This window comes from Siphateles boraxobius, unplaced genomic scaffold (assembly GCF_051911475.1).
Source record: "Siphateles boraxobius isolate OS27281-9 unplaced genomic scaffold, OSU_SipBor_1 6, whole genome shotgun sequence".
NCBI classification, from domain to species: Eukaryota; Metazoa; Chordata; class Actinopteri; order Cypriniformes; family Leuciscidae; genus Siphateles; species Siphateles boraxobius.
Window position 1 is genome coordinate 41,440,001 of NW_027509186.1, and position 10,000 is coordinate 41,450,000.

At 36.6% G+C, this 10,000-nt stretch overlaps 1 protein-coding gene across 6 annotated transcripts in view; it reads left to right on the forward strand.

Moving 5' to 3' along the window:
* dgkd (diacylglycerol kinase delta) overlaps nt 1-10,000 on the forward strand; it is a 57,212-nt gene that overhangs the window by 18,487 nt on the left and 28,725 nt on the right. For all 6 annotated transcript variants that reach the window (XR_013195733.1, XR_013195734.1, XR_013195735.1 and 3 more), the window contains 5 exons: nt 4,257-4,361; nt 4,904-5,036; nt 6,675-6,781; nt 9,431-9,556; nt 9,667-9,769. Coding sequence is in view for 3 of the 6 variants with exons in the window: in XM_077207109.1 (XP_077063224.1) it covers nt 4,257-4,361; nt 4,904-5,036; nt 6,675-6,781; nt 9,431-9,556; nt 9,667-9,769 (574 nt within the window). In the remaining 3 variants the exon portion in view is untranslated. The remainder of the gene's footprint in view (nt 1-4,256; nt 4,362-4,903; nt 5,037-6,674; nt 6,782-9,430; nt 9,557-9,666; nt 9,770-10,000) is intronic.

The window sequence follows — 10,000 nt, forward strand, 5'->3', positions numbered from 1 at the left end:
ACTTTTGTTAGAGATCTAAAATGTGTTGTGATTAAATAAGCAGTAGGGAAATTCGTCTTGGAAAAGCAATAATTCTTCAGGAGCTTTGACTCAAATTATTATATCTCATTTTAATCCAGATTAGATTAATATTGCTTGGAGCATAAGCTGGTTTTGCTCCGACAGACACTGTGCTTGAGTTCAGACTGTAAAAGATGCTTTGAAGCGTTGAAGCATAAAACCCATTTATATTTAAAGGTGAAGTCTGTCGTCACTAAACAACACTGCAACATTTAAAGATTTTAAACAGGATTTAAACACTCCCCCTTTCTGTTATTGGTCGGTCAAACAGATGGCCCCGCCCCCAAACTCACACCATTGGTCGAGTCAGGCGTCGACCTGTCGGGCTTCACAAATTGAAAGTGTTTCGAATGGCTGACTTTGGTGACGCTTTTAACAGGGTGTCATTTGTTAACATTAGTCAGTCCTTCCAGAAAAATGCGGTGTTTTTTTGTGATACTTGATTTTGCGGCACGTTTTCTTAAAAAATGCGAGCAGTCAATTCTTCCTCCAGCTGTGCAAAGGCTTAGTCTTATTCAATTTAAAGTGGTACATAGGATTCACTTAAGCAAGGCCAAGATTTATCCGGGTGGCCCGGACGAGGGATGCAATAGATGCTCTCAGACCCCTGTGATTTGACCCATATGTTCTGGTCATGCCCCAAATTGTTCAACTTCTGGCAGCTATATTTATTTGCTACAATCTCAAAGGTTTTGACATTGAGGATCTGTCCCTCCCCCCATATAGCGATCTTTGGCAGGCCTCCGGACGGACTCAAATTGACAACAACTCAAGTTAATGTTATTGCTTTTACCTGTCTAATAGCTCGTCGTAAAATTGTGACTCTATGGAAGTCACGCTTACCAACATCGTTTAAAGCCTGGCTAAGTGACACATTATCTTTCTTAAAACTTGAGAAGATAAAGTTTACTCTCAGAGGCTCTACTGATAAATTTTATTCTCATTGGAAACCACTAATTAATTATGTGAAGCAGCTTTCCGTTAGGGAAATGTCACTGTAGTGGCATATTTAGTATTTGTCTGCATTGGTTCCTACCTCGCTAAACCTCACTGAAGCCCGCCACACCATAAGCCGCTTTATAGGGGTAATTGAGCCATAGCCCTCATCATTTCTGCTAGTCCATGAATCCTAGCATTGGATTAGAAAAGGTTAGCACTACTAACCTTTTTCTAGTTCACTCAGTCCTCCTAACTTACTCATTTGTTTTACTTGTTATTTGCTGTTTTGTTTCCTGATTGCGCTCTCTAAAAGCTTTATGTATGGGATAAAACCACAAAAGGACATTTGTTTTGAAGAATTGTTCATTCTGAAAACACAAAATGGAGACTTATATTGTATTATGTCGCAAATATTGTTTGATCTCTCTGTATCCAATTTTATGCGACTTGCAAAAACTGCGGTTTGATGAAAAAAAGAGAAAAAAGTGATTCCCCCAACACCCTGTTCTCACTAGGCTACTACCTTAATCTAAAGAGTCATTTCGTATTACTTCCTTTGATAAGCAAACATACTACATCACAGAAAGTGCTGGGAATATTTAAGTTCTTGTTTTATTTCAGACCTTAATAAACACATGGCTCAAGCTTACAAAACATTGATTAGTCAAACAAGTTCTGTAGCGTTACAAACGTATGGCTACAGAATATAAAAAATATAATATAATAATTTAAATATAAAAAAATAAAAGGTGTGCTTCCTGCTTTACAGCTTTTCGATGATGTTCACGTCGCGTAATTACGTCACTTCATAACGTTCCCATGGCAACAGGGGAAAACGGCTGCTCTTGTGTGAAGTAAACGCAACATTTTCCAACTTTCTGCTAAGATACATGTGACTTTTTCGCAACGAAAATGCGGGGATTATGAAATCACGCAAGCCCCGCATATTTTGCGCGGAAATCGGCAATTTATGCGTATTTGAAAAAGTGCGGCTTATTTGAAAAAATGCGGCCCCGCGTAAACTGTTACCCTGACTTTTAGTGACTCTGACACACTGTTTAAACTACTGTTTAAAAATGTCATACTTCACCTTTATATACGAATAATAAAGTCTGTTAGCCTATCAGATGGGCTTTTCACACTTGTACTTGTTAATCTAAGGTCAATATTTTGGGTTATCTTGTTTCATGCTTTACATAGTAATTAATCCTTACACATGTGAAACCCAGTGCTATAATGTTGGTGTTAAATGAGAGTAAAGCATAGTGAAAAGACACGGTTTATTTATATTGCATCATCTATACAGATTAGTTTAAAGCTGATATTTCATTAGGTGCATTATTAGATTAGATTAGTGTCGCAGCTGTGTGTTAAAGTGTTGAAAACAGGATATATTCAGCTTATGCAACTGAGCCCCAAAAGCTGTTTGAGTCGTATGACATTCAGCTGGCGTTACGATGGCACTGATAATGTGTGTGTGTATGTGTGTAGGTGTGTATGTGTGTGTGTGTGTGTGTGTGTGATGTAAGTGGCTTGAAGATCTACATCAAAGACATTAAGCAGACGCTCTTCTGCTGTGCGTCAGCTGATACATGTGTCTGCGTATTTTAGCTGGTTTTATGAGGCAGCTTGTGTACTCCTCTGCCAAATGAATAATATGATCGGTTTATGTGTGTGTGTGTGTGTTGGCGGAGGAAAGGCGCGAGTTATTTTTATCTGTATGGGAACAGAGGGTCTTTGTCAGCAGCTGGAGGAAACGGATTGGGAAGTTGGGCACACACACACACACACACACACACACACACACACACACACACACACACACACAGACACGCACACACACACACACACACACACACACACACACACACACACACACACACACACACACACACACACACACATACAGACACGCACACACACACACACACACACACACACACACGCTATTTGAATGTTTGAAGGTTTGTCTAGAGTGGCATTTGAGTGATACAGCTGGAAAAGTTTGAGTCCACTAGTAAACATGATTCTATTTTGCATTCTAATTCTATTAGAAATTCTAAGGTTTAATATATATATATATTAGGGATCCACCGATATGAATATTTTGGCCAATACTGATAACCGATAATACTTTACATTTGAAAGCCGATAACCGATTTATTGCCTGATAAATCTAAATCCAAGTTTTTATATAATTTTTGAGAGCCTGATTACAAAAACAAAAGTCTCACAATTAAAAGCCACGTCCCAAACACACAATTATAATGTTCTCATTATAATTTTAAGTAGCCTATATGACAGATTTGCGCTGCACATGTTGCACTTTACTGTATTTTCCTTTTGTGAATTGATTCTAATCATATTTCAAGCAATTCAAAACCATCATGTTGAACCATCATGCATCTGAAGTGTCTCATTTATATCGGCTTTAATATATCAGCCTAATTTACTTATCGGTAAACATATATCCTCCGATACCGATATGGTGGTGCATGCCATATATATATATATATATATATATATATAATGAGACCTTATTGAAAGTGTCACCTAATTCAAGAAGTTAACAGCATTATCTAAAACTAATCAACTCTTTTTCACACTGGTTATTATGAGTATTTAATCATTTTTATTTAAATGCACCAATAGAAACTACATATAATTAAGAACATTCACTAAAACTTGAGTGAACATTTTTGAGTAATAATAATAATGCTAACTATCTGTATGACTCTCATCTTGAACTGATCTTAATGCTTTTTTTTTGCTAGGCACTCTCCTATTAATGCATTGCTAAAAAAGAAGAAATCTGAAACTAATATAATGTCACGTTATTTAGGTAAACTTAATGGCCAAATAAAAAGCTCATTGCAATATTTTTTTTCTTAGCGTTGTGTAATGTCATGTTACTAGAAAAATCATTGCAGATATGTTTGCTCTGTCAACCAGCCCTAGTTGGCACCCTGTAAGTTGAATAACAAGAGCTCTTTGCTCAATGTGTCTGTGTGCGTGTGTCTGTGTGTGTGTGTGTGTGTGTGTGTGTGTGAGAGAGAGAGTGGACAGTGTGTTCCTTGTTCCTTTGCCTCAGTTTGTAGGAGAAACACGTCTCTGCTGCTCACACACACTTTAAAGGTTATGTGTGGATAAAGCAGCTTATTACACTTGAACAAATCTATTCCGATTTCTACAGTTTCACATGACCGACTCCTGAGTTTTCTCCCTCTCTCCCTCTCTCTCTCTCTCTCTGTCTGTAGGTAATCACTCCGTGTCGTCGGCTGATTCTGTGTGCGGAAAACAGGAAAGAAATGGAGGAATGGATCGCAGCGCTGAAGAGTGTTCAGAACAGAGAACACTTCGAGGTGAGATTCTCCATCTAATGGAAAGTTTTTGCTGTCTGTTTAGGGTTTATTAGAGAAATGTGTTACTCCACTGTCTCTTTTGCGTTGCATTTAGTGACAGGGTTATTTGAGGTTATACCACAGGTTTGAATAACTTACACTACCGTTCAAAAGTCTGGGGTTGATACATTTTTTCTTCTGCTCACCAAAGCTGCATTTATTTGATTCAAAAAATCTGTGAAATATTTTTGCAATTTAAAATAGCAGTTTAGTGTGTGAATATATAGTGAAGAGTAATTTATTCCTGTGATCAAAGCATCATTACTCCAGTCTTCAGAGTCACATGATCCTTCAGAAATCAGTCTAATATGAAGATTTGATGCTCAAGAAACATTTCAGATTATTATCCGTGTTGAAAACTGTTCATATTTCTGTGGAAACTGTAACACATTTTATTTTTCAGGATTCTTTGATGAATAGAACAGCATTTATTTGAAATCGAATCCTTTGTAACATTATAAACGTCACTTTTGATCAGTTTCGTGCTTGTTCCTCTGCTCTAGACCACTCAGTTCAGTATGGATCATTTCTCTGGGATGCATAACTGGTACGCCTGTTCACACGCTCGGCCCACGTACTGTAACGTCTGCCGGGAGGCTCTGTCTGGAGTCACCTCTCACGGGCTGTCCTGCGAAGGTCTGTCACTCTTCAGCATGGGTTTTTATTTGATCATTATAGGTCGGGTGAATGCAGGTAAAGTGGGCCGTTTAAGTTTGATTGTACTGTTCTCAATGGGTCTAGACTCTCAGAGCATGGCAATGGTCTTTAATTAAAGAGACACTATTTCTTTAAATGATAAAATAGTTTTGGTTTGATGCAATATGACACTGGTGGGTGTGGTTAAAGGTAGAAAACCCTCTGACTTAAGATTTTATTTTCTAACTTATAAGGGTGCTCACAAATATTATTGTGAGTTCCTGGTTTGTTTGTTACTTTAGTTAACAGGGAATCAAATGCAATCAACGAAATGTGTTAGTTTTCTTGTAAGGTGTTTAAATATTGCTGGCCCACTTTGGCTGAATGTGTACGATAAAGTGGACAAGGTAAAGTGGGAGACCTTTAACCTTCAGTAATTATACTCTAATTCATTAAATAAATTGTCATTCCTTGATTATTTTATAGTGGACTTGTATAATCTACTATTTTTTTTAAACAGAAGTGAGTGTGCCATTAGGAAATTTAAGTCAGAGAGGAAAGAAACAGCAGAAATAAGATTACGCTATATCTGTGGAGTGAAGAAAGGATAAGAGGAGCAAAATGTAAATGAAGAATATAACGCTTTAAAATATGGACACAGTTTAAATTCATTTAAAGTTTTTAGAGAAAACAGACAGAAAAAAGTTTTACATGTGTTTTTTATTAAGATACAGGATAATTTCTGATAAATCAGGGATGGCCCACTTTACCAGACCAGACGGCCCACTTTACCTAGAAATAAATTTGCCTGGAGTGCATGATCTCAAAATTTTTATTGATAGATTGCAAATAACACATTATATCAACTGTATTCAAATTTAAATATTATTGCTGGACCTTAAAGTTAACAAAAGTAATAAAGAAAAGAAAAGAAAAAAACATCTAGGTATCTAAATGAGACGTTTAACAAAAAGTGCAAAAAGAGCACTCCCTCAGAATCAACCAATCAGAGCACTCCCATCAGAATCAACCAATCAGAGCATTCCCCTTTAGAATCAACCAATCAGAGCACTCCCTCTCTCAGAATCAACCAATCAGAGCACTCCCATCAGAATCAACCAATCAGAGCATTCCCCTTTAGAATCAACCAATCAGAGCACTCCCTCCCTCAGAATCAACCAATCAGAGCATTCCCTCCGAATCAACCAACGGACTAAATTCCTGCATTAACCCTACATTAGAAGTTTCTCTTTTGAATCTATGATCTGAAGTGCTGATTTATGTGTTAAATAAAAAAATTCTGTCATCAATCACCCTCATGTCATTCTAAACCTGTAAGTCTTCTGTTCATATTCAAAACACAAATCAAGATGTTTTGATTAAATCTGAGAGATTTCTTTCCCTCCATTGACAGCTATATGCAGCCTCCACTTTGTCGCTTTAAAAAGATCGTAAAACTATTCCATATGAATTAAGCGATTCAGTCCAAATTTTCTGAAGAGACTCGATCACTTTGCATGATTTTTTATGATTTCTTAAAAATATCTTCATTTGTGTGTTTAAAGATGAATGAAAATCTTATGGGTTTGAAATTACACTAACCTTTTAACTTGACTGGAAACCTTGTGTGTCATACAGTGTGCAAGTTCAAGGCTCACAAGCGTTGTGCGGTCAGAGCCACGAATAACTGCAAATGGACGACACTGGCCTCTATCGGCAAAGACATACTGGAGGATGAGGATGGGGTGAGTGCATGTTCAGGTCAACTTTATTTTCGATTTATTCCCAGCTAATGCTTTTAGTGCTTCAACTCATTTCAGTTAGTTGTCAAGGCAACATTTCAACATTTAGTGTAGTTTAGTTTAAAGTTTCCATTTAACCCTCTTGGGTCCAAGGTGTTTTTGGGGTCCTGGAGGTGTTCTGACATGCTCTGACATTTGTGCTTTTTTCAGTTATTTATAAACATGTTAATGGCAAAGGTGTAATTACACTTTATTTAGCACAAACAGGGCTACCATAATATGTGAGCAAGATGTATGTACATGTTTGTATTTTTGAGAGAATATTGTTTATTCGTGTATATTGAAAAAACTACAACTTAAAGTGTCTGAAATAAGGCCACTAAATATGTGTCCACAAGACCTTTGACTAATGGATGTTCTCGCCTAGGATTTTTGCTTCAAAATGATCTGAAAATCATCCTGCCTAATCATTCACATAAAACAATACATTGATTTAAATTTAGTAAAACACTTTTTGTTTGGAAAGGCAATATGCGAAATGGGCGTGACTCATGTATAATGGTCTGATTCACACCTGTGAAGACAAAAGACCTGCTTAATGAGCCTGCATAATGAGCTTTTCACAGGTGTGTCACTGAGCCACAAGAAAGAATACAAGGACACAAGAAAAGAAATATATATATATACTACAAAATTGGTTCACAGTTGGAAACATCTAGAAAAAAATAGTATTTTTCCACTTGTATTTTTGCTTGCAAATTGTATAATATCCAAGGTGAACATTTCTAGTAATTGTGTAGTCAATTCAGAAAGTTTTGGATATGTATCCTCTCCCCAAATTTGTCACTAATAAAACAAAATACAAATAATTTGAAGAGAAGGCTTATATTGACCTTTTAAGATTTTGTTTACATCTACCTTGTAAATATATTATTTGCTATTTTATTAAAAAGGTTACAATTACAGCAACAATTAAAATAACAATATTTCAAGTGTAATATTTCTTTGTAAAAACTAAAGTATACATTTTATCATACATATTTCAAAGTTAAGGATTCATTAGTTTGAATAAAGCCTACATTGGAACAAACACTATAATAGCATCCTAGTTGACTTTATTTTTGATAAAACAAAGATAGCCTAATATATTTAACATTTGAGCAGAAATTGGTGAACAAAAGCTTATTCAATGTGGCAGTAGTCTATAGTTTACAGTAAACAGTTAATAATCTATCCAAAACTAGTCAACGAAATGTTGTCTTTCATATTTCGTCTGTAAGGCATATCGTGTGTTGTTTTTATGAGCCTATATTAGGGCATATAAATATTAATTTGCAGTTTAATACGTTGCTAATACAAAGACATTTTAACGTTATTTCAACATATTTCAGTCGATTTTCACTCATCTCAGTATAGCAATAGGGTTTGGTAAAAACTGTTCAGTTCATTCATTCACACAGAGACGCGATTAATATTTAAACAGTCTTTTTGCGGTTTACATACACTATGATATCGCGATTAGAACAATAATAATAAAAAACGTCCTTATCAGATGGATCCGTTGCTCCTCGAAATGAAAATAAACCAGCACATGTTCTGAGGTAAATGTCCCAGGATTATTCCTCACACAGCCTCGCAAGAAGAAATAGTACATTAATCTGGTGATTACATTTGTTGTGTTATCGCGTTTATGAGGGGCGTTGACACGTTTGCATGTGTTGCTTCAGATCATTTGCGTTTGAATAGCGCGCGCTCTCCGTGGGCGTGTCACATTAGCAGAATAATGAGCTAAGAGAACGATAATGAGATCGGCTGACACCTCTCTCTTTTTTAATAGATTACATAAACAGAGAATATTTATTTTAGTTTTGAATTAGATATTTTAAAAGTACAAACTTATATGATTATAAAGATATATTGCGCGTGCTTGTGTGAACAGTATTCGCTGAGCTTTGTTTAAGTTTAGAGACGTGCTCGAGAAAAAAGGTTAACGGAGATGGAGAGGCAGAAAGCACACCCTGTTTATTTTCCTCATTTTACAAAAGCACACGGTTTTGATGTTAATGTGAGTGTACACAAAAAAAGAAGACCCTCTATAGTTTATAATCATGTATTGATTTTATTTATATGACCAAAAATGACGGAGTATTTTAAGTCTATGTTGCTGCAATGTGGAAAAAAACAGCAAAACGCACTGGCGAGTTTCTCGACCCCAGAGGGTTTTCTGGACCCCAGAGGCTTTTTTTTCCCAATTAACAGTTTTAGCTGTTCCAAAATAAAATGAGCTACCTACGTTATTATAGCCAAAAAACAGCATTGCATGCATTGTGACAACATTTATTATTTAATTCAGTACCATTAAAGGGTTAGTTCACTTCAAAATTAAAATTCTGTCATCATTTACTCTCCCTCAAGTTGTTTCAAAACTGTATGAATTTCTTTCTTCTGCTGAATACAAAAGAAGATATTTTGAAGAATGTCAGTAACCAAACAGTTGGACTCCATTGACTTCTATAGTAAGAAAAAAATACTGTGGAAGTCAATGGGGTCCATCAACTGTTTGGTTCAACATAACTAGTTCCATAACTAGTTTGGTTCCATCAACATAACTAGTTACTTGTCCTGTAAATAACACCTTCCTGGACTCGGTAGATCTCGATGCCTCATCAGTGGCTGGAGGGGAATCTGCCGGTCAGTGCCAAATGCACCGTGTGTGATAAAACCTGCGGCAGCGTTCTCAGACTTCAGGACTGGCGCTGTTTATGGTGTAAAGCCATGGTGAGTGTGTTGAAGTAAATTTTTTATGACATTCATTACCTTTTATTAATGTTATGCTACATGTTAAATGGAAGGCAAAGATGACAATCAACTGTGTCGACTTTCTCCAGGTGCATGCTGGGTGCAAAGACCAGCTCTCTCCCAAGTGCCCGTTGGGTCAGTGTAAAGTCTCCGTGATTCCACCCACCGCCCTCAACAGCATCGACTCGGACGGTGAGCATCCAATCAGAGCACTCCATCAGAATCAACCAATCAGAGCATTACCCTTTAGAATCAACCAATCAGAGCACTCCATCAGAATCAACCAATCAGAGCATTCCCCTTAAGAATCAACCAATCAGAGCATTACCCTTTAGAATCAACTAATCAGAGCTCTTCATCAGAATCAACTAATCAGAGCATTCCCCTTTAGAATCAACCAATCAGAGCTCTCCCTCAGAATCA